Genomic DNA, 25230 nt, shown 5'->3' with positions numbered 1-25230 from the left:
TCGATTGTTAGAGACAACTGATAGAAATGATAAAATTATTGGAACAAACTTATATAAGTTATTTTAGAATATAATTGATGATATGATTTTAGTTGAAAATTTATTTTTAGTAAAAAGTCGAAAGCTTATATAAATTAACATGTAATATACAAATTATATAAATGTATCATTTTGGGATTATGATTCCCTTAAATTCATTTGAACTTGAGGGGGTCATGTTCACGATCTACACCGTTCATTGTAAAATGAACGGTATAGATCAAAAAGATACAATTTTAATCAAATTAATCTACACCGTTTATTTTATAATGAACGGTGTAAATTATGAACATAACCCCCTCAAGTTCAAATGAACTTGAGGGAATCTCAATCCATCATTTTGTTGATCAAAATGTATCATTGCATTTAATGTCAAATTCACTATAGCACATGTGCCTTTCATGCAGGCTATAATAAGGATTTATACAAAGAGAATTACATATATGTATTTTGAGTATTTGTTTTTCGGTAGCCGAGTTTTTTTTATCATTTGGAAAGAAGTGATTTGATTCCATAATTTTAATAATGTTGTCCCACATGGCCACACATATAACATTTTAAATTATAGGTGCATTTTTTTTTAATTATGTGCATAAATTTAAAATGTCAATTAATTAGGAACAAAAAAAGTATAATGTTATAATTTATTTTGTTTTAAAAAGATGGACGAGTTAAATAAATTTAGGTTTAATGGCAAAAAAAACCCAAACCTTTACGACTTGTTGCAATTATATCCAAATCTTTTAATTTTTGCAATAATATCCAAATTGCATTATTTTGTTGCAATAATATCCAAATTGCACTTTTTATGTGAATCTTTTTGAGTTTTTTGCCATTTCTTTGGACTTTTACTATATTATTATACATCAAAACATAATAATAGCCTAATATCTTAATTGAAAACAACAAGTTTAGCCATCAATTTGACTATTATTGCTACAAAAAAATGCAATTTGGATATTATTGCAACAAAAAAATGCAATTTGGATATTATTGCAAAAATTAAAAGGTTGGATATAATTGCAACAAGTCGTAAAGGTTTGGATTTTTTTACCATTAGGCCATAAATTTATATACATATTATAAATTAATTAATTTATTAGAAAATTAATTAGTTCGCATAGTGTTATTCATTATCTAAATTTATTATATTCGTAAAATATTAAAGGGATCAAATAAGGAAAAAACAAAAAATTAAAAGATAAGATATGATCAAATGAAAGTTTATAGATTAATTATATAGTGTATAATGAACGTAAAGTTAATTTTTTTTAGAATGGGTTAATCCATTTTAATTTAAGAAATAAAACTATCAATTAAGTAATGTGGCTGGACTTCCAAAATCAGTTATAGTTATCAGAAAGAATCCGCCAACAAACGATATGCTGTTTGCTCCCGTGAACCATTGCTTGGAATTGAAAAGATTAATTGGTTACATGCTTTTCCATTTTGCATTATTTTTCTTTCTGTGTAAAGATAATACTACATTTTGCATTATTTTTGTTTATATATAGAAGTTAGGGCATTTTCAACCGAACTATAAATATGAATCGGATCCCACTATTTAATGTTAACCAACTCTAATCTAACTCAATAAACTCATCTTTTTAGAATTTTTAAATAATAAACTCTACATGTAGAATTTCATTATTCACAAATATATGATGATTATTTTGTACTTTTTTAACTTTAATTATAAATTATGAGGTAATTGATGTGCCTCAAAAATAAAGAGTTTTAGGGTTAGTTATTGAAAAATGAAGAGTTTTGGGGTTAATTACTCAAACAAGTAAAAACTGGATGAAATGACATTGTGTCACAAGTTCAGGGGACACATTAATTTACAAATCACCTATAAAAATCACATATATTCGAAAATTTTAAAAAAATTAATTCTCATATACTCAATCTTTTCAGATTATTGATCCTTTACAAAATTATATTATTTAGTTTATATTTATAATTGTAATTATATGTTTTTGCAGGATGCAATTACAGATTTCAAAAAATTAGGATCGAATGAATTTAATAATCAAATTTAATCTTGTTTTATTGTCTTTTTAACATCTTTAACATTTATTTTTTTATTAAAGCATGTTCAAGTGTAAAATTATTATACAATTTAAATATAATACTTTTATTTCTAATCATGTATATGTATATTGAATTTATATTATTATTGCTGTAAACAATGCATTACCAAAATTGTTAAATTATTAGGAGATCTATAGCTTATAATTTTGAATTGTATGAAAATTTGATTAATTAATCAGTTCAGTATCTGAGTTAAACCGGTTAATAAATTAGAATCAAATGGTTAATCAATCATAGAATCAAATAGTTATTTAACCATTTGATTAAAGGAGAAATAGTAACTTGGAAATTGTTTACACTTTTGTTGTAGGAAACTCTGCGACCACTATTGTAAAAAATTTTTATTCTATTTCATCACTAATTTGGTATACAATGCACATAATAAAGATACTACATATGTCAAAAAAATTATTAACTAGTTCAACTGTTATTTGTAGCTGTTAGCTAATAGACCACATATGTTTGGTGAGATTTAATTAACTGTTGATGTTTATATATAAAATAACCGTAAAGGTATACTTCTTATTTTTATATATTAAATTATAAATATATTATATAATATTCAATAAAAATATTAAAAATTATTTTTATAAAAAGCAATATTTAATTTAAATTTATTTAGATATTTTTTTGATAAATTTATGATTTAGTTAAAAAAATTAAATTATAATTATTATAATATAAATAAAATAATTTATAAATGATTAGTATTTAAAAATAATTTAAATAATTTTATTTATCAAAAAAACAATATATTCTAGTAGAGGTAATTTTGTTTAAATAATTATTGACAAAAAATTCCAAAATTATACTTTTTCAAAAGCAGCTGTTAGACGTTTAAAAAACTCTAAAAAACTCTTAAAATATTTTCAGCATCTACTTTAATAGAGCTTTTTGAAAAATAAAAATTAATAATTACACCGAAAAATTGAACCAAAACACCCACATAGAAAATCAATTGAAGCTTGTAGAGCACGAATCACCACAAAAACTAAACATGATACTGTAACAAACAACACTTGAATTTGCAAATTACAATTACACCCAATCGTATACCTCCACAGAAAGCTAAATAACATTTGGCGAACACCATACATTAGTACAAAACCCTAAATGATTAATTAAGTGATAACTTCAAAACCCTAAAACTAAAACATGAAACATTGAAACCCTAGATTAGAACACACACACACAATTCACCTTATTAGTGATTAAACTAGGTACGATCTAAATAATTAACTAAGAGGAGGACATACAAAACCAGGAGGAGGAGTTTTTCCACAAGTAATCAAAGCTTGAAGAGCAAGAGGAATGAAAATGTCGAGATTCAGAAGCTTCAGATGTATAGAAAGGCAGAGACAAACAGCTGCTTCAAGCTCAAGTAATCCTTTCAGCAAAGGGCAACACACATTTTCAACTGGATTACCTAACCCTATGTGTATTAACCCTCCTAACACGTCGACACAAGCTCCCAGCTTAAGTGCATTGATCGGACAAGTTGGCTGAGTTGGAGTAATAGGCGGTGGAATAACTGGGACAGTACCACCGCCGCCGCCTCCACCACCACCTCCTCCGCCTCCTGGTGGGCAATCAGAGGGCGGGTTTGGTGGGTATCCTGAAGGTGGCGGTGGTGTTATGATCACTGGTGGGTATGGTGTAGGAGGTGTTACCACCGGTGGAGGATTAATGATTATAGGTGGCATTACTACTGGTGGCATTGGTGGGTGTTTAGGTTTGTGGCCTCCACCTCCACCGCCTCCTCCTCCACCGTGATGCGGTGGGTGCTTGGTGGATGGTGGATGAGGGTGAGGAATAGTTGGATGGCCTGGGTGGCTACCACCTCCTCCGCCGCCTCCTCCTCCTCCTCCTCCTCCTCCTCCTCCTCCTCCACCTCCACCTCCACCTCCTCCGCCGCCTCCATGTGAGGGTGGATGAGGATGAGTACAAGGAGCGCATGCATAAATGGGTGGCAGTGAAATCGCCATGAAAATCAAGAAAATGAAGAACGTGGCTGATAATTTAGAAGCAGCCATGATTGATTGACTTGGGTCTTCTCTGAGAGGATGATCCTAGGATTATATAGCTGAATTTAATGAGCAACCCGTGACTAATTGTGTGTTCGTTTTAGGACATCAAGACACACACCATGCTCTATTACGCAAAAAAACACTATAGATAGAAATTCTGAACAGCTTTAAGCTGTATTTGAACTCGAAATTTTGGAGTTTTGTGCCATTCCTTACCAAATTCCAATGCTCAGTCCGTGACATGGTCCTTAGCTTAATCCGTGAACTTTTCTGATCTCATAAACAGTCATCTAGTTCATCTAATAGTTTCATTTCAATCTACGCACTCTCTGCTTTATAATTTTATTTTTCACTTCTTAATAAATCGTACTAATCAGTTCTAAACTCAATTCAACCATCGACTTACAAAGAATTTCATTAATAATTAATTGTTAGATTCTGAATTGAGAATTGAAAATTGAATTTCAGATTCGACATAATGATATAATTAGTTTTTTTTTTTAATAATTTAATGATATATAGTTGATCGAAAGCTAATTGTTTTCTTTTCTGTTGTATAGTTTGTCATTTAATGGGTAATTACCTTTGCATTTTTGGTTTCTTGTTCACTTTATGATCTGTTCTGCTCTTTTGAGAACGATCTAGCACAGTAATGAGCTATAATTATATACGTACATGCATGTTGGTCCATCCTCTATAATTCTGTTGGCGGTAAGATTCTGGTTTTCTAATCTGATACAGCTTAGGGTTTTTTTTTCTCAGCAGGCAGTGATTGCAGGATAACTTTCATTCAGAGTCCTTCAACTTTCTTCTCTCTTCCACTATAATTTCTAAATTTTAATTGATAACTATATTATCCATAAATTTTTATTTTATAACTCACTGTCCTCAACATCACTTTGATTCATTTTTATTTTTAACAAATTTAACGATGTCGTGGCCGTCCGGTTGCATGGAATCCTTTTTGTATCATTATTAAAATGTATAATTGTGTATGATTATTAATTAATAATCAATTAATAAAATTTTAATAAAAATAGAGACGGAATGGCGTCAAGGATAATACTAAGGGTTAATGTCATAACAATTCAGCAACTTTACACGTTCTCAATTTAATCACGTTCTTTAAAATTTCTCATAAAAATACATCAACTTTCATTTTTTTCCAAATTCATACACAGTGCTGACGTGTCACTCATTCATTGTTTGTTTATTTGCAGGGGTGGAACTAGCTTTTGTGAAATGGGGGGACGAAATCATACAATTTTTATTTTGAGGGGGCGAAATACATAAAAATTACTATATTTTTTCAAAAGAAAAAAAAGTTCAAGGGTGTTTTTATTTTGCAGGGGCGGTCACTACCTCAGCCATAAGGCTGGTTCCGCCCCTGTTTATTTGGTCCTTATACTTTTAAAAATAATTTTATAAAGACATTTTTTAATAAAAGTGTAATATTGTGAGGGATCAACCAAAATTATTTTTTAAATGTACAAGGATCAAGTGAAAAAAAAATGCTTAGAACAAAGTAAAGTAAAAATGAAAAATATAATTTTTTTAGGATAGATTAAGTCTACTTACATCAATAAATACTAGCTCATTAAAAGATTTTAAGATATTATAGGAAATCCAATTTTTTTTAGGATAGATTAAGTCTACATACATTAATAAATACTAGCTCATTAAAAGATTTTAAAATTTTATAGGAAAGTTAAATTTAAAAATTATTTTTTAAAAAAATATTTTTTTTTGAAAGTAGAAGACTTGTTAACTTCTAAAGTAAAGTTAAAATGATCGCAATGTTCATTTTTTAGTTGTAATATTGACTGGTTTGAAAACTCTAATAGAATAGAGGAAGTAAATTTTATTTTTCATATCTATCACAGAATTTAACATAATTTTAGCCACATACATGCTTAAGTAAATTGAAGTTATTGTTTGTTTTGTGCTTAAAAATAGATGTTGAATAGAAGTTCAATGAAATATATAAATAGCTACGTGCCATTAGCTAGCATGTGTTGCTGCCATGAAGAAATAGATTACCATGTGACTTTCAATCTTCTCGTATCCTGTCACCACCACAACTTCTTCCTGGTTCCCAAAAATTCCCATTTAAATGTCATCTTTCATCCATTAAGAATTTCTTTCCATGTTACTAATATTTTAATTTCATAGGTTCTTCCTCACAGATTAATAGACATTACTTTTTTTAAATTTTTTTTTATAGAAAATGATTTATTCGTAAATTTGTTTCTAAAAAATTTGTTTCTGGAGTAATTTGTTGTATTTTTTTAGATATGTAATTATTCTTATTTGGCTAGATAATAGATTTATTTCTAATTCTAGTTTCTTCAAGTTGTACGTGTATAGTAGAATGTTTTAGTGGAACCATAGGTTGCTGATCATGCCCTGCTTTACCGTAATTATTTAACTCGATACTGTGGCCGGATTTAAAACTCTTTAGTTGTTTTCTCATCAATGATATCCTAATTTTAGAAAAACTACACCTTGAAAACGAATCTGATTTTATATCTTAAAAAAGGTTAGGGTTATAAATAAAAGACTTATAATAACTTGATCTCTGGATAATCAGAAAGAGATTTTTATGTAAACTCAGTCCATTACGTCATCCGTGCACCAAATCTATCACATTATGACACGTTATTAAAATAATGATAATTTTATAAATTCGTTTGTTATTTATTTACAAATTTAAATAGTAATATTACAAGATTGTCGTTATTTTAATGACGTATCAAAATGTGACAAGTTTAATATGCGGATGACGTGGTGGACTAAATCTATCTAATTTTTTTTTTAGAAAGAGACAACAATCACATATTAAATAGAGGCAATTTTGAAAAAGAAACTAACCTTTTCTTTCTTCTAAATATTAGGAATATAACAGTTTTTATAATAAAAAAAATTGATTGTTTATTTTATTGGGATTTTTACACGACTATTCAAAAAAAGATAATTTTAGAAATACAGACAGCGAAAAGTGATTTCCAAACCACTCACAAAAAAATATCTATAAAATTACTAGAGTTTTTGTGGATTGTTTTTTAGCATTCGAATCCAATTCAAATTTAATGGGAATTTAATGGACTTCGGTAGTGGAATTAACGTTGATTTTGATGGGTTTTATATTATGAGAAATTATTAGGTAGACCGAGTTTAACACGTCATTTATAGACTGGGACGCTCACAATACAACACCTAATTAAAATGATGGTAACTTTGAATATATTTATTGTACAATTATTACGATAATGTCATTATTTTAATGATGTGCTGTATTATGAGTGGATTAGTATACAAATGACGTGGTAGACTCGATTTACCTAAAAAAATTTCATTATACTAGCGTGTTTAAATGAGTAATTTACACTTACAATTCATTCGAAATCGACTTAAAATTCACTCAAATATAATAGATGTTAAAATTTAATATAAAGTTAAAGAAAGTCAGCAATTAGCTGGTTAAATAGTCAACATTTGACTAGTTAATAGTCAAATTCCACGGCTGGTGCCCCAAATCACCACTCTTTCATTTTCAGTAAATTTTTTAATAAAAAATAAAATAAGTTGAAAAAATTTAAACGGTAAAATAGAAAGAGTAATTTTTTGAAATTTAAAGTATTTTTATAAATAAATTTTCAAAATAGGTGAAACATGATTAATTTTGATATAGTTTAAAATAAAGATATGAGTTGTTTTATGAGATTAGCATATTGAATTCCAAAATTAATTTATATTATTAAAACTAATCATAGATGCTATAATTTTTTAAAAGAATAATTTATAAGTTTTATTTAAAAAAAATACATTTTTAATGTTTTTATTATAATTCATTTTTTATGTTATAGGCGGAAACTATAGGATTTTACAGTACACCTCTAAACTCTCTCTCTTTTTCAGAAACCCTAGTCGCAACAAGAGGAAGGTGATTTTGGCCAATTTTTTGTTTCAAAATCACCTCCCCACCCTCTCGTTTTCTTTTCAAATTTTGTATTTTTATTTATTTTACATCAATAATCACAGATCTGAGATCTATTGGTATTTTTATTTCTTCCTTTTATGGATGTTTTGTATTCCTTAGTGGAGTTTTGATTCTTATCCTTTATGGATTTTGCTATTTCCTTCATGAAATTATCTACGGAGCGTAGATTTGAAGTGCTATTAGTAAGAATTTTATTTCTAATACTCTCTCAATCGAACTCATTCAAACACCAAAGAGTCGATTTGTGGTTTAAAATAATCTTCGAGTGGAATGGACGGATTGCCGAATTGCATATTCAAAGAGTCCCATCAACGCAATTGAAAAAATTAGATATAATTTTCTATTATTTTACTGATGTTCTATTATTATACATCTTAATATAATACTTGATCAAGTTGTATTTTTATTTCTCTATCAATGGTATTTTTATTATTTTCAAAAAAAAAAGATACTAATACCACTAATAAAAGAAATCAAATTGTGATGGAAACATTTCTATCATAAATTTGTTACGAAATTATGAAAGGTTTGTGATTGATTTTTGAATTGTGATAAAAATTTAACGGACAATGTTATCAAAAACATTTGTACAAATATTTTCATCACGAATCGTCATAAATTTGCGGTTGCATAAATAAATTTACAAGGACACACAATTAGGGGTGAGCACGGTTCGGAAGAATCCGAAAATTAACCAAACCAAAAGTCGGGGATATTGAAAATTGGATTTTCGGATCCGTACCAATAATCGATTCAGTCCGGTTCGGTACGGAATTCGGTTCTAATGGTTCGGTGCGGTTCGGTACGGATATCACTAGAACCATGGATATTGTTTTATTTAAAATATGATCTGTATTATATTATAATATATTATTTTAAATTTTAAAATTAATTAGCTACTCATTCATTCTTTTTTATATTTTCAACTATCACAAATAAATAATCATCAATAAAATAAAAGGACACAACATATATATTATCGTTCGATTTAATATTAAATTTTTGATTATTTAATAAGGATATTTTTATCTATTCTCAAGTCTAAACTATATTATTTTTGATAAACTATGTAATTTCGTCAATAATAGAAAATAATGAATATGTAAATTATTTATATTATTTTTTAATTTTTTTAATAATTATTAAATATTTGACAAGTTTATATAATTTTATAAAACAAATTTAATGTTTAGTAATTCAAAATTCATACGAATATAATAATCAAATTAAAAATAGAATTAATATACATATGTACATATATATATATAATATATAATTTTGGTTCTTCGGGTATAAGTTTGGTACTTCGGTACGGTTCGGTTCGGTTCTCGGTACGGTTATTTATAAAAGATCCATACCCGTACCAATTAAAATTTTGGTACGGTTCGGTTCGGGAAAAGTCAATGGTCAACGGATATTTTTCGGTCCTGGATATTTTCGGTCCGGTTTTCGGTTCGGTTTCGGGGATATCCAGGATCCGTGCACACCCCTGCACACAATCCATCATATATATTTATGACGTACAAAATCCGTCATAAATGATAAATCACTACAGTTCTATCTTTAGTCAATGGCACTTACTTCTTGTGAAAATTCCCTATTCATACAAAAAACGGTAATCACCATATAAAAAGTCAACACGTCTCAAAATTTGTAATATACCATTTAATTTAGTTTTTATTTTTTTTAACAATTAATCTTAAAACTCTTTATTTTTAAATCAGATTATCTCATAATTTATATTTTTATTATAAAAAATAGATTTAAAATAATTTTATTTCAACAATTAGGAAATTTTTTAATTTTTTTTTAGCATTCCTCACCTCCGATTTATTTCACGCATTTAAAAAATACAATTATATGATAATCTGATAAAAAAATAATTTTTTTTGAAGTTAGTTGCTAAAAATAAATAAATAAAATAATATTGTGTTACAAATTCAGAGAACGCGTTGAACCTTCTTTCTATTATATATAATTAAGACATATCAAATTCATGCAAACTTCTTTTATTGACTTATTAATACACTGCAATTAAGAATAATGCAAGTAATAATTTATTTAGGATAATCAATTGGTCTAATGTCTATGGCATAGACCATAAACATGGATCCAAAACGATAGTACAAAGAAAACAAAGCAAACTTTAGGAAAGAATAGCTAAAACAATTTTTATGCCATGATGCAAAATGGACTGAATTATTTATGGGCACTCGAATCCTGTAGGAACGTTCTTGCCACAGTAGTTAAGCAACAAGCTCAAGTTAACCGGAAGGTTTAAGTTGATGCCCAAGAGACTAGCCTTAATGGTAGTGCAAAGGCAAACCGCAGCTTCAAGATCAACAAGACCGGCGATAAGGCTGCAACAAGGGGTCTTTGGTGGTTTACCAATTGTAACACTCAGCAAATCCTTGAGCAGATTAACACATACACCAAGCTTCAAAGTATCTTTGGGGCATTTACCCGGGTTTGTTGATGGCACCGGTGTTGGGTTGGTAGGGTGCGGTTTAGGGAGTTTCGATGGTGGCGGTGGGCAATAGGTCGAGCTCACCAAAGTGAAGAAGAGAAGATTGAGGGAGAGGAGAAGGGCAGTGGATGCAGCAACTCTTGAAGCCATTTCTCAAAGAATTATGAATAAGATAGTTCTTTGAGGTATGCACTTCACTTTCAAGTGTTTGATGAAAAATGGTAGAGGGGGCATAGGGTTTATATAGAGTTCTACATAAGATATAGATCTTGAGAGAAGCACAACCTGTCTTTTTAAAATTCTCATAACATATATGACTCATGTGAATTTTATTATTGAGCACTAATCAATCACAAAGTGGAAGAATAGATGCATTATCAGTTAGTAAAATAATTTTATGAATTTCGATAATTATATTCAAGCAGCAATAAAAATGAAAGATAAAAATAAAATATTCTATGGTCTTTTAAATTATTTTTATGATATATTGTTGGAACAATTAAGTCAACATATATTAGTGTATGAATGAAGAAAAATTATAAAATCCTAAGAAATTATTTATCTGATTTTATAAAAATATACTCCCTCCGTCCCATTTAAGAAGGGATATATCCCATTTTTATTTGTCCCACTTAAGATGGCCATATCGTGTTTTTTGTGCCAATTTATATAAATTTTCCTTTTTTACCCCCTTTTCTCTTTTCATAATTAATGACTATTAGCCTATACACAAAATACAACACTATCATAAATAGGGGTAAAATAAGAAAACACTATAGTAATTAATGTTTTTTTAATATATGTGAAAAAGTCATTTGTCCCTTCTTAAACGGGACGGAGGGAGTATATGTTATTATTGAAAAATTTATAATTTATCCGAGAATCGAATAATTAATTCATCATACAAATTATTTAAAATACTAACTTGTATTTATTTTTATTAATTAAATTTATGATCTTTTTGCTTCTTTTTAATATAATTGTCAAGACTCTTAAAAATTAATGGGCCAAACTGTTATAATTATTTTTAGAGGTACGTCTGTCAATTTTGTGATAATTATGGATACATACATCCATTTTGCTTCTAAAATTCTCATAATATGACTCATGCATGTGAGTTATATTATTGGGCACAAGCTGGCATCATTTGCAGAGTGGAAGAGAAGATGCATTATTATAATTAATCCTTATTATTATTGTTATTATCACTAATGAAACATGATTTATTACATACATTGTGTAGAGATCAGAATTACCTAAGCATACTTGATAAAGAAAAGTTGCAGAGTGCTAAAATTGTACAAGTTCAATGGGGGCATGTCATTATGTCTATAAATAGCATTGTTATTTTTTAATTTCAACTTAAATTACTCTAACAATCGAGTCTCTTTAATTGTTAATTTGTCATTTTGCGAAAGTGATTGAAGTTACGTGCAAGAAATTTTTAAAATTAAGATAAAAGACTTGAGATAGATATAGAAACTTTAAGCAGGAGGTGAGAAGTTTTTGCATTTCTTTTCGGACTATTCTTCAGAAAGACTATACAATAACTGCGTCGACATTGAGATATTATTGTTCCCAGAAACTAGTGAATAATACTATTGTTTGAGAAAATGAAGTAACATAACAAAAACAATAAAAAAAATTTAAATAAAACTATATTAGTTTAGTCATATAATATTCGCTTAATGGTGTCAAAAAGCCAAATTTTCTAGGCTTTTTAAAAAGGCTAAACCCATTTTGAAGTTTCCAAACTATACAATTTTGGTTCATCAGATCCCTTAACTTCTATTAGGCTTTCTCAGGTCTTTAAACTTTTAATTTATAGTTCATCAGGACCCTCAACTTCTATTTGGCTTTTTCAGATCTCTAAACTTTTATTTTTTGGTTCATTAGATCCTTAAAGGGAGATCCATTTAAAGACTTAATAAAGTAAAAAAAATAAAAGTTTAAGGACCTAAGGAACCAAAAAAAATAAAAATTTAGGGGTATGAGGAAGCCGAATAAAAGTTGAGGGACCTGATGACCAAAAAAATGAAAGTTTAGGGACTTGAGGAAGCCAAATAAAAGTTGAGGGCCTAATGAACCAAAAACGTATAGTTCAGGGACCTTAAAATAGATTTAGCCTTTTAAAAATATATCCAATTTTAAAAAAAATTATAGATCAATCCAAATTTAATAAATTCATTGTAAATCTATCCATTTTTCAAAATTGATTTAATTATTGCTAATAACAATTGAATGTGTGAATTTTTTTAAAAATTAAAAAAATGAATTATATATCAATTGAAATGATATATAGTTCGGATAAATTAATTTTAAAAAATATCAAAAATTTAGATATGGTTACAAAAAGTTGAAAAAGATTTGGCTTTTTAATACTATTAGAGCAATAAATTTATGAATTGTGTTAATTATATCCAAATAATAAATCAAAAAGTACCGAATCAAATTGATATACTCCAATTTTGATATAGTTTTGAATAATAGTATGTCATGTTACCTTTTAAATTTAGGCATATTAGAAAAAAAAATTAAAAATTTATGACATTTTATAATTTTAACCATTAATTTAATTTAATTTCAATTGTTAGCAGGATTTTAATCATTTCGCATACAATTTAGCCAATGATAGAATTCATGGACCAATTAAAGATTAGACTGAACTTGCAAACACTTTAACGTTTCGGTTAGAATTTTAAAAGGTGAAAAAATTGGATTTTCTATTTAGTAGGCTTTGCCAAATTGGATTATCTAGTATGAAGGTCACATGTAATTTAGCACATAAATATTAGATCAATCGGGATGGATTTGTTAAAATTGATGGGAATGTTTGAAACTGAATTAAAATTGCAAAATTGTGGGTGTTTGAATTTTCTGGTCGGTTAAGCCTTAAATTTAGTGCATACATGAGTAATTGAAGTCAATTTTAGGATTGTAAAGTTTCAATGCAGGTCTAACAGAAACAATTGCCGTATTTTGCGAAGTTCAGGAATTATTTTCTGCCATTTTTCCGATTCTGTTAAGGGCCATACTTCAGTCAATTTTAATTGATCGCGAAATCTTGGGATGGAATTAAAAAATACTCCCTCCGTCCCGTTTAAGAAGTCCCATATTCTATTTTGGGATGTCCCATTTAAAAAGTCTCATTGCTATTTTTAGAATATTTTTTCATTGAATACCCCATTTTATCCTTATTTTAGTTATCTTAAAAGAGTTTTATGGAAAATTCCACTATCATTAATAGGGGCAAAACATGAAAAAACATGAAAAGACAAGAATAATTAATATTTTCTTAATCTGTGTGTAAAGTCAAATGGGACTTTCAAAGTGGGACGGAGGGAGTACAAGAATTTATTTTAAAGCTATTATGCGAAGAAAAGTCAAAATTGTACAAATTTATCTCTCAATTTTTTTGGTTTAATCATAGAAAATATGAAACAGGAAAGATTCCATTTTGCGTTTAAATTTGAATATTGTTTGTGAGATAGTATGACTTTTATTTGATAGAGCTTAATTATAAATTGCAGTATCTTAATTACAGCTCAAATCAAGAAACATGCATGTGACATATATATGAAATTGGTTAAACTGACATATAATTTCTTGTGCTTTACTGCTATTGCATCATGGACTTATTGATATTATATTGTTCACTTGGTGTAAAACCAGCATGTGCAATTAAATGGGGTGAATTTATTTATTTAAGAAAGTAATTAGATCATGGATTTATAATAGTTTGGTTAATTTCAAACAATTAAGGTGTTCTGGTACATATAATGTTTTTCTTAGAAATAAGGAGGCCAATAAACCGTGCGAGTTATACAATAGTGAGTAGGGGTGTGCTATCGGTCGGTTCGGTCACCGAACCGACCAAAACCGAATTAACCGAACCTAAAATATTATAAATTTCCAAAACCGAAATCGAACCGAACTATATCAAAACCGAATCGAAACCGAACCAAAATAATATTTTAGTTCGGTCGGTTATTTCGATTAACCGAAATAACCAAATTTTATTAAAATTAATTAATAAAAAATAAAAAATAAAATAAAAAACAATAATTTTAATACTAATTTATAATTTAAGTACAATTTTAGAGGTTTTAGTAACTAAATTCTAAAAAAATTACAAAATTACCTTAACTTTTTTTAAAAAAATTACAAAAATAACACAATTAATATATATAATTTGGTTATTTCGGTCGGTTCGGTTAATTCGGAAATTCTATAGCTAAAACCAAAGCGAACCGAATTAACCAAACGTTTTAAAAATAAAAACCGAAACCAAACCGAATTAACCAAAAACCGAACCAAATTAAATTTTCGATTTGGTTCGGTCAGTCAATTCGGTTTTAACCGAATACTGCACACTCCTAATAGTGAGTAGCTCATTCTTTATGCTCATCATGAATAGTGGTTAAAAAAAAAAACCACATGAAGTCTGAGATAGATTTTAGCTCGTATTTCCATCAGAAAATTTTAATGTTTTTTGAATTTCTGAAAAATTCAAAAAAAAAGAGAGAAAGTTTACAACAAAGTTACGGTTTAGAAGAAGACTAAACACGGGCTGTCAGAAGAACAAAAATAAGCTAACTAGTCAGATGAAATTTAGTTCAAACTGAAAAAAATACCTAATTTCGTCACTGACCATGGATTCATGTGGCAATATGAAATTTCCAACTCAAAATCTCTATAAAAGCATTTATATATAAGTCTGAAACTCTTTATTATGAAAAATATACTTATAAAATAATTATCTTTTTATTTTTAAAAATAAAAAAGCAGTTTGGCTCTCCACACCAAATGGGTCGAACCAGCTTTTTATTTTTTAAAAACGCCACATATATTTTATTGTTCTTCATTATTTTTTTATTTTTAAAATTTTAAATATTATACTTTCTAAATTTAGAGAGTCTATTGGATATAAATCAAAATTATAGTATATTTTATTATAACAAATTCTTTTTATTTATTTAAAAATATTTTTAAAATATAAAATACCATTGAAAATGTTCTAACATTCCAACAAAGTGAAAATAATGATAAAAACATTTCATATTTAGTATGTTCAACATTTAAAATAATCCCTCATTATCTCACTAAAGACTAGCAGTTCTTAGTGATCCATATTTGCAAAATGATTTTATCTATAAATAATTATGACATCGAATATTTTAATTTTTTTTAGTATTCTACTAAGTTATTTTTGTGTCCAATAATTATATTAAAAGAAAGAGTCTAACAAATAAAAATACAATATAATTCAACATGTTAAATTAATCTAAATTTGAGAAGTGCTTATAAAAATTTGTAGGGATAAGTCACTTAATCGTGATGTGCTTTCAACTTTTTACACAAATAGTCATAAGAGTTTTGACATCACAAAAAAACTCATGAAAGATTCTTTTAACAGAAAATTAAAGGTTCAATTAATTAGTAAAATCATTTGAGAGATTTAATTGACATAAAAAAAATTACTATATAGCAATCAATTTATTTTAAAATCTATGAATGCCGATTCAAAAGTAGCAGTAAAAACCTTCAACAATAATTTATTGATTTATAATCATGCCCGGCCTTAGACATTGGCCTATGCCTAGGGCCACAAATTCTAAAAGACCCCATATTTTTATGGGGTTCATTAAAAATAGATATTATATTAAATTTTTTAAATATTTATTTGAAAATTATTAAATGTTATAAAAAAATATATAAAAAAATTAAAATGGTCCATATTTATATGAGGCCTCTAATTTCTATTTCAAAGATTAATTACAGTCCTTAATAATAAGAAATATCATCAAAAATAGTAAATAATTACATATTTTAAATCGCTTAGAGCTCGATGATCTATCTAATGAAAAAAGGAAATTGCATCGGATATGGTTTTATTAAAAACAATTAATAAAAAATATTATTTTTTAACTTTTGACAAAAATATATTCTGTTTAATATTTTTTTTTTTGCAAAAATATATTTTTAAAAAAATGAGAAAAAAATATATCAAATATTTATCAAAAAATTTACCAACGATATTAAAATGTATTAATAATTTAACAAAAACGTACCTGAAAAAAATGAAAAAAGAGCGCATTTTTGAGAGAAAAAAACGAATGCATTTGTATAAACAGTTCGATAAAAGTGATAATTTTTATAAGAAACATAGAAAAATCGCCTAGGGCTTCATCTCTTCTAAGGCCGGTCCTGTTTATATTGATAGTAGTTTGATATTAGATTATTTTGTTAATCATACGTATTAGACATATTACTCGGAATTCTAATAGTGTAGCTCATGCCTTAGATAAGAAAGCATTTTTACACCTTATAATTGTCTGAGATGATGGATAGAGTACATCTCTCTTCTAGTCAACCAGTTTTCGATTAATACATTCATTTCTTTTTAAAAGAACAGAACGGATAACTTTTAATAAAATCAGATAATATATGTGTTGGTTTTATTTGTTGTAGCCTTGTTATGTGCCACGAATTTCTCCCCAGTTGCTTGTTGTCTACAATTCTAAATTATTCATTTTCTAGTGGAAATGTTCTGTAAATTGCTCAATTCGTTCAGGTTGCCTATTTATCTGGCTCAAATATTATTTTATGAACAAAAGGTCAACGCGCCCTCTAAATTTATTACACGGGGTCATCTAACTCAATTAATATTTTTTTGAGCAACTGACCGCAAAACTCTTTATTTTTAGGTGAGGGATGCAAAAAAGTAAATAGACACATCTCTAATTGTTGCGATATAATTATTTTAAATCCATTTTTTAAAATGAAAATATAAATTACGGGATTTGAATCATTTGTAAATTTCATTTATATAAATAAGTAGCATGTGTAATTGCTGATTAAGTATAGCGTAAATTTTATCTATTGCTTATCACCGAATTCACGGGATCGAGTGCCAATTGCATTGTTATATAATTTGCAATATGAACCAATCTTTACGCACACATTAGTAGTTTGTAATTGCAAATAGTTTTTCTATCAGTTAAAGTTTTGATTTAATAACAAACTGTTAATGGGAAAAGAAACAAACCAATATTAGGGTCATTCTTGAAGTCGGAATTACTATATTAAGAGAATCAAATTGCAATATGTAGTATATAGTCTACTGTGATATCGTCCTTTATTTTAAATAGTCAATTACTGTTCTTTCATTAACTAAATCCTACTTTCTTAATTAATTATATAACTTAATACTTTTAAATTAAATAATTTGATTTTTTTAATAATTGAAAAAGAGAGAGCGTTTGTGGAAAAAAATCGAACACACGACCTAACAGTTTGCTACTCAACGCTTATACCATTTAATTACTTAATAAAATTATAATTACCTATGTACTTTTCAAATTATAACTTTATGACTTGATATATATACTTTTTGAAAAGCATAAAATTAATTATCAACCAAATAAATCATTACTTTTATTTATTTATCTTTGTAGTATTTTATTAATCCATTTTTTATAATTAAAACCATTTATCATCTTAAATCATCACTCTTGATAATATATTTTCCATCTATTCATTTTGCATTTGATAGACAAATTGGTTTGGCTAACAATGAATAATGAGTAATTATGACGTCATTTCTTGAGTGCCTATTATAACTATTGAGGTATATAATTATCAAAAAAAAATCTACTGAGGTATATAAAATAAAAAGAAATTTAGAAAAATAGTTTTCTTAGAAAAATAAAAAAATATAGAAATAAAAAATAAATAAAAATAAATAATTATGTTTTTACTTCATGGAGGTAATTTAAAATGGTCAAAAAGGCCAAACCTTTCATGAAAGTTTCATAAAAGTCCAAATCTTTTAATTTTATTCAATTTATCTTGAAACGCATGATTTTATTGCAATTATATCCAACTACACAATTTTACTTATGTGGCGCTGATATGTGGCATGCCACATCAGCCCCACGTAGGCGCCACACGAGTAAAATTACATAATTGAACATAATTGAAACGAAATCATGCGTTTTAGGATAAATTTGATAAAATTGAAAAATTTGGATTTTTATAAAATTTTTATAAAGAATTTGGCCTTTTTTGTTCACTTGACTATTTAAAATTTATAGATATTAAAAATATGGATAATTGCATTTGAAATTTGCATTTTTCACTATTTAAGCACACAATTTAAAATGTCGAACCTCAACATCATGATATACTTGTCAGGTTTGGCATTGTATACCTTTATACTAGTAATTTTCATTCACCCCATGATGCCGATCTTGGCAATTTTTATTGACTGAAACGACACGGAAAATACTTTTAAACTATAAATATCTGGAAATAAAAGGTTGAGTTTTTTATGCAACATTTTAGTAGAGGTGCTTAAATTACTATAAAAAATGGAAGGTAAAACATTTTAGAAGACGCTGGCATTATATTATATTCAACTTGAATCCTATTAGTGATATGTTAAATATTTTTTTGGTTCTTTCAGCATGAAAATATTCTCATCTTATTAGTAGACTTATTGAGCATTAATTGCACTGCTACGTTTACTAAATTTCAATTTCTACAGACCGATAAAATGTTTATTAATTTTTATATGCCATACTTTTAGATAGATAAAATAAATTTTATAGATCATTAATTATATATCATAATCTGAATTATGGTTTGAATATTACTTTTTTTAAACATCGTCAAATATATCCATACTTAGTTTAAAACAGATGTGATCAGAATATTATGATACTATAAATTTTGACGAATTATGGATATATTTAACAAAATTTGAAAATAATAATAGATCAAATTGATAAATTCATTATATATTTGACAAACGAGTACAGCTATAAATTGGTGAATTTATTTTACATTCTAAATATGTTTTACTACAAGAGAAAATGTTTTTATTAAAATTTAAAGGAAATGTTTTATTGGTGGCGGCAGCAAATATGGATGATCAAATTATTAGTTCAATTAAAAGTTAATTTAATTGTTATCTTATTTTATATTTTTTCTGGTGAATATATATATTAATTAAATCGATTGAACTTATAATTTCAATCAAAACTATGTCAATTGAAATTTTGAAATATAAATCAAATAGACCGAAACCGAGATAAAAATATAAAATGAATTGTTAATTCAGTTTAACCTATCATTTATGCGGTGGTTTATATGCGGAGGACGGAGGAGAATTGGAGTGATGGGAGATCAAAGTCAACCAAAATGGAAGCTCATGGAAGCGTTGGACTTAAAATAAGCAATGATAATATTAATATAAACTCACATGCATCGTTGGAATTTTATAAAACAAGTTGTAGTTCGTATCTGCATGTATAAAAACCCTAGCTCACTCCTTCATTTTCATAACCCAACTTAATCACTACTTGAGATATGGGTTCCAAATCTGTAGCCACCACTGCTCTTCTTCTCTTATTCAATCTCCTCTTCTTTACGCTGGTCAGCTCTACCAGCTGCCCACCTCCACCACCCAAGCCTAAAGACTGTTCATGTCATGATCATTCGCCACCCCCACCAAAATCCCCTACCCACAAATCTCCACCACCGCCAAAATCCCCTACCCACAAATCTCCACCACCACCAAAAGCTCCTAGCCATAAATCTCCACCACCGCCATCACCAAAAGCCCCACCACCACCTCGTGTAGCATCACCACCACCACCGACACCTCACCCTAGCTACCCATCTCCACCACCGCCATCTCCTCCCCCGCCAACGCCACACCCTAGCTACCCATCTCCACCGCCACCATCTCCATCCCCACCGCCACCATCTCCACCACCACCGTCACCTCACCCTAGCTATCCATCTCCACCGCCACCTTCTCCACCCCCACCATCACCTCCCCATAGCTACCCATCTCCACCACCACCCTCTCCACCCCCACCAACACCTCACCCAAGCTACCCATCTCCATCGCCGCCATCACCAAAACCATACCCACCACCACCCCAATCACCAAGCCCAACTAAATGCCCAAAGGATACCCTAAAGCTCGGTGTTTGTGTGGATTTGCTGAAAGGTTTGTTGGGTATAGTAATTGGTCAGCCACCGACGACACCTTGCTGCAGTCTCATCGGCGATCTTGTTGATCTTGAAGCTGCCGTCTGCCTTTGCACTACCATTAAAGCCAGTCTCTTAGGCATCATTAACTTAAACCTTCCTATCAATGTTAGTTTATTGCTAAACCATTGTGGCAAGAAGCTTCCTCAAGGATTCCAGTGCCCATAAATTTACTACAATAAGTACCGTTAATTTGTTTTCTGTCATTTTTACTTCTTCTTGCATGTATTTGGGATGCTGAGATGGCAGTTGATATATAACCATCATATGTAATAATAAAATCAATAATACTTTTATGTCTTTCTTGCAATTGATGCTATAGACTTATCTATCAGTGTTTGACTTGCATTTCAGATTACATAAAAATCAAGGGTGCATACAACACGTGCAACATATATATATATATATATATATATATATTTTACATACACATATAATCATTCAAAAATCAAATTAATTTTTTTATGATAATTTTTATCTTTTGTTTTATAAGTGAAAAAGGAGAGAGCTTGTAGAAATAGTAGAACCCACAACCTACTATATTGCTATCCAACCCTTATATACCTATATACCATTTGAAATATAATTTATTGGTACGAAAAATCTTTCTATTTTTCATGAATGTAAAATATATTAAAACCATAAAAAATGGCTAGAAAAAAATTCAAAATTCAAGAGTTACACATAATTAATGAAAGTTACGACTCGAGCAAGGAAATATAAAATCATCCCACAATAATACAATGCAGACTCCTTAAAATTTAAAAATAGAATAAAAAAAAGACGGATTACAATACTTGAAAAAATAGCTGTTTTAGTGAAGGCTAAAATATAATGACGGTTAGAATTAATTAACCTTCAACAACTTTACATTTTAAGTCAATTACATCTGAGAAACAAATAAAAACAATAAAAGACTTAATTAATAAAAACAAAATATAGTTTCATGTTTTGAATTATTTTTATGACAAATTAGCTAGGCAATAATTGTATAATTATTTTTAAAAATGAAAAAACTTATAATAACTACATAATCTTATAAAATAAATTGGATAAAAAATTTCTGAAATACTTATGAAATATTTATCAAAAAAAGTTAATATTTGAAATATATTTTATTTTTATCAATTTTTTTTTATTGAATTAATTCTTTTAACTTGATTGAAACATGACAAGTTAGAAATCAATATCTTTCATTGAATCATTTAGAATTAATTGAAAATTAACATACGAACTTTATTTGATTTGCATTTACAACACGAACTTTAAAATTTGACAAATTGATAAATCAACTTTTAAATTTTTTGGCAAATTGATATATCGAGTAATCATACAACAACACGTGGCTGTATATTATAATGTCCACATTAGTATTTTTCTAATTCGATGTACCAATTTACCAAAAATTAAAGTTGATGTACCAATTTTCCAAATTTAGAGTTCGTGTATTAATTTGCAATTAATCGTTATATTAACTCATTTTTAAATATTTATTTTATTGTCTGTTATTTTCTTGTAAAATGTTTGTTTGTTATTGTTTTATGAAGGATTTGCATTCTTTTATTATAATGTCAAACATTTAGTTTTCATTCTCTTAAAGCACATGTATAATTTTGTTTTTATTTTGTAAGAATCTGGCGAAATGTATAAAATTATTCAAGTATCTTATTTGATATCAAGTTATGGATATCTCTATATATTTTTTTATAAAATTTACATTTATTAATGCTTGAAATTAATAAAATGTAATTTTGAATTTAAAAAGAATAGCTTAATTCTAGCTCTTGCTTATCATTGAATTCACAGGATCGAATGCTATGTATAATATAATTTGCAGTATGGACAAAGCTTTACGGACGCATTAGCCAAAGACATGAATTCATGACAAACTGTTACTGAAAAAGGAAACTAACCAGTAGAGCACGTCACGGGGCATCATCCAAATTTGTTACTCCCTCCATTTTTTTTAGTTGTCACTTTATGCAAATGTGTTTTTCCATCAATAGATGTCCATTTAAAGATTTAAGATGATTTTAATCTTTATTTTCCAAATTTACCCATGCCTAATAAATGACTCTATATTTCACTTTAGAGAGCATTTATTAACTAGTAGGATTATATTAGTAGAGTAGTGATAAATTGATAGAATCTATCCGGATAGAATGGATATAATGGGTATAATAGATAATTTTCTGCATTAATGAGTGATGTGGCTTTACTGTCTTACCCTTATAGGATATATTACATTAATATCTTGGAAGATGATAAAACTTCCTCGTAACTGTTTATTTGGTGAAATTTTTTATACTCCACTAATCCACTTATTTATTTTAGCATTCCATTACCTCACTTGTATTCCATTACCTCACTTGTCTTTTTCTTTTTCGTCTCAATTTTTTCCTGTCAAGTCATACTTCTCTTTTCTTATATCGTTATATAAACATACCAGTGGCTATTTTTTTTTTTCAAAACATAACAATCACTTTAGTTCCATCTTCAATGTCTATATATATTATTTAAAATTTCATACACTTATTTATAAAAATTGAATCAGTGCACTTTAAATTCTTTAAAATAGGATCATAGTACATTCTTTTTATTAAACTAAAATTATTGAAAAAAGATTATAATCTTTTATAGCTATATTTTTTATTTTAAAATAAATAAATTAATGAATAAAATAGGATGATAATAAACTTAATTTACGTTTTATATTTTTTAAATATCGTCAAATTAATTAATATTATTATAATTAAAAATAAAAACATGCATCTGTAATTATGTGTTTTTAATTTGAATGAAATTAGTTTTTTTAATAAAACTAAAATTTTATTAATGGAAGTATTAATTGTAATTTAAGACAAAATGAGCATTGTCTTGGTATGTGTAATTTTTTCTAAATGGACAACTTAAAAAAAATGAAAGGAGTATCTCTTATTTAATTCAATTCAATTTAAAATTATATTATATATAATATAAGCCAATCACCGATACCTTCCGTCCCACTTCTTTATATCCTTCCGATGACGGTTTTCTTTCCCAAAATATCAACTACTATTATTTTCCACAGAAATATTTTTAGCAACTACTTCCATAATTTAATATGTACTCGATAATATTTTGAAATTTTTCCTTTCTCTGATATATGGTCATAAAATTTTCTAAATGAATTCCAACTATAAAATGATATTTTCAAATTTTTATATACAAATTGATCCGCGCTCTAGTCATATAGATATCTTTGAGAGAAGCTTAACACCAATTTATAAACAGCTGTATGTATATGTACGTTTTGACCCCACAGCCTCATTTAAATTAGGAGAGTGCATTATCAATCCATGACCTGTTTGTTAGGATTCATTCAACTCTAAATAATATTTTTTAAGTTTAATAGACAGACCAAGCAAGCAAACATAATTACTACTTCCGCAACTTCATGACTTAACAAATATTTATTGGTTTGTATATAATTGTGAACCAAATGATTATTTCACTACTAAAAAACAGGCAAATAGCGACGGATATTGGCGACGGACCCAAAATCCGTCGCTATTTGATAACATTTGCGACGGATATAGAGACGGACTTACCATCCGTCGCTGAAACTACTTAGCGACAGACTATCCGTCGCTATTCCGTCACAAATTTGGCGGGAGCTTGGCGGGAAGGCTTGGCGCTGATTTTTGGTGGCAATTTTAGCGACGGACACACAAGTTCCGTCGCTAATTGGTTGGCGGGAAGATGTGGCGGGCCTTTTTTGTGCCAAAGTTAGCGACGGACACACAAGTCCGTCGCCAACACTTGAGCTGATAGAAACGCGCCGTTTCATTTAATAACTTTAGCGACGGAATGTTTTATTCCGTCGCTAAAGTCATTAAATGAAACTGTGCGTTTTGTTTAGGTTAAAAATTAGCGACGGAAATACAAATCCGTCGCTAATGTTTAACCTAAACAAAACGCAGCCTTCTTCTCCTGAATCAGAACGCAGTTAACAAAAACAAAAAACTCTATCCATAGATTTCCCCGGCGATTTCTCCTCTTCCCCGGCGATTTCTCTTCCCCGGCGATTCTCCTCTTCCCCGGCGCCGTTCCCCTCCGCTCAGCCCTTATTTCCGGCGCCCGCCACTGCCGCCTGCCGCCTGCCACTGCCACCACCTGCCACTGCCACCACCTGCCACCGCCATCCGCTGCCCTTCCGCCTCCGTCCGTTTGCTGTGGTCGCCGGCGCTGTTCCGACATCAGAGAGGTAAGATTCATTCACTTAGTTATTTATTTTGTTAGTATTAAGGTTAATTAAGTTTAATTAAGGTTAATTAAATTTAAATTTGTTAATTATTTTGTTTGATTAAGGTTAGTAATTGTTAGGTTAAGATTTATTATTTAATTATGTTAATTAAATTTATTTAGGTTAAGTAGGCTATTTTGTTAGTTTAGGTTAATTTGTTAATAAATTAAAATAATTGATTCTTAGGTTAATTTTTAGTTTAATTGTTAGATTAACATTGCTAATTACTTGATTAGGTTATTTATGTAATTGTTCA

The 25230-nt window shown here is 28.4% G+C and overlaps 3 protein-coding genes across 4 annotated transcripts; 1 reads left to right on the top strand and 2 right to left on the bottom strand.

Moving 5' to 3' along the window:
* Nucleotides 1–3131: 3131 nt before the first annotated feature.
* On the bottom strand, nucleotides 3132–4272 carry LOC126676935 (36.4 kDa proline-rich protein). The gene has a single exon (XM_056105427.1). It carries the CDS (start codon nucleotides 4164–4166, stop codon nucleotides 3369–3371), a length of 798 nt encoding a protein of 265 aa, XP_055961402.1. The 5' UTR covers nucleotides 4167–4272; the 3' UTR covers nucleotides 3132–3368.
* Nucleotides 4273–10201: 5929 nt separating this feature from the next.
* Nucleotides 10202–10847, bottom strand: LOC126676937 (14 kDa proline-rich protein DC2.15-like). Its single transcript, XM_050371311.1, has one exon. It carries the CDS (start codon nucleotides 10775–10777, stop codon nucleotides 10364–10366), a length of 414 nt encoding a protein of 137 aa, XP_050227268.1. The 5' UTR covers nucleotides 10778–10847; the 3' UTR covers nucleotides 10202–10363.
* Nucleotides 10848–19961: 9114 nt separating this feature from the next.
* On the top strand, nucleotides 19962–20999 carry LOC126676932 (pEARLI1-like lipid transfer protein 2). 2 transcript variants are annotated; one of them, XM_050371302.1, is made up of 2 exons: nucleotides 19962–20264; nucleotides 20295–20999. In XM_050371302.1, the coding sequence occupies exons 1-2, from the start codon at nucleotides 20000–20002 to the stop codon at nucleotides 20855–20857; spliced, it is 828 nt and encodes a 275-aa protein (XP_050227259.1). In that variant the 5' UTR covers nucleotides 19962–19999; the 3' UTR covers nucleotides 20858–20999. The 2 variants fall into 2 exon arrangements, with proteins under 2 accessions (XP_050227259.1, XP_050227258.1); XM_050371301.1 differs by having other exon boundaries at nucleotides 19962–20999.
* Nucleotides 21000–25230: the final 4231 nt, after the last annotated feature.

The sequence above is a fragment of the Mercurialis annua genome, linkage group LG4, assembly GCF_937616625.2.
Source record: "Mercurialis annua linkage group LG4, ddMerAnnu1.2, whole genome shotgun sequence".
Taxonomy (NCBI): Eukaryota; Viridiplantae; Streptophyta; class Magnoliopsida; order Malpighiales; family Euphorbiaceae; genus Mercurialis; species Mercurialis annua.
This window is presented reverse-complemented; position numbering and strand designations above follow the sequence as displayed.

What these genes read in the sequence shown, in the direction of transcription:
- LOC126676937 (XM_050371311.1), bottom strand. Translation starts at nt 10,777, where the DNA reads ATGGCTTCAAGAGTTGCTGCATCCACTGCCCTTCTCCTCTCCCTCAAT.
- LOC126676935 (XM_056105427.1), bottom strand. Translation starts at nt 4,166, where the DNA reads ATGGCTGCTTCTAAATTATCAGCCACGTTCTTCATTTTCTTGATTTTC.
- LOC126676932 (XM_050371301.1), top strand. Translation starts at nt 20,000, where the DNA reads ATGGGTTCCAAATCTGTAGCCACCACTGCTCTTCTTCTCTTATTCAAT.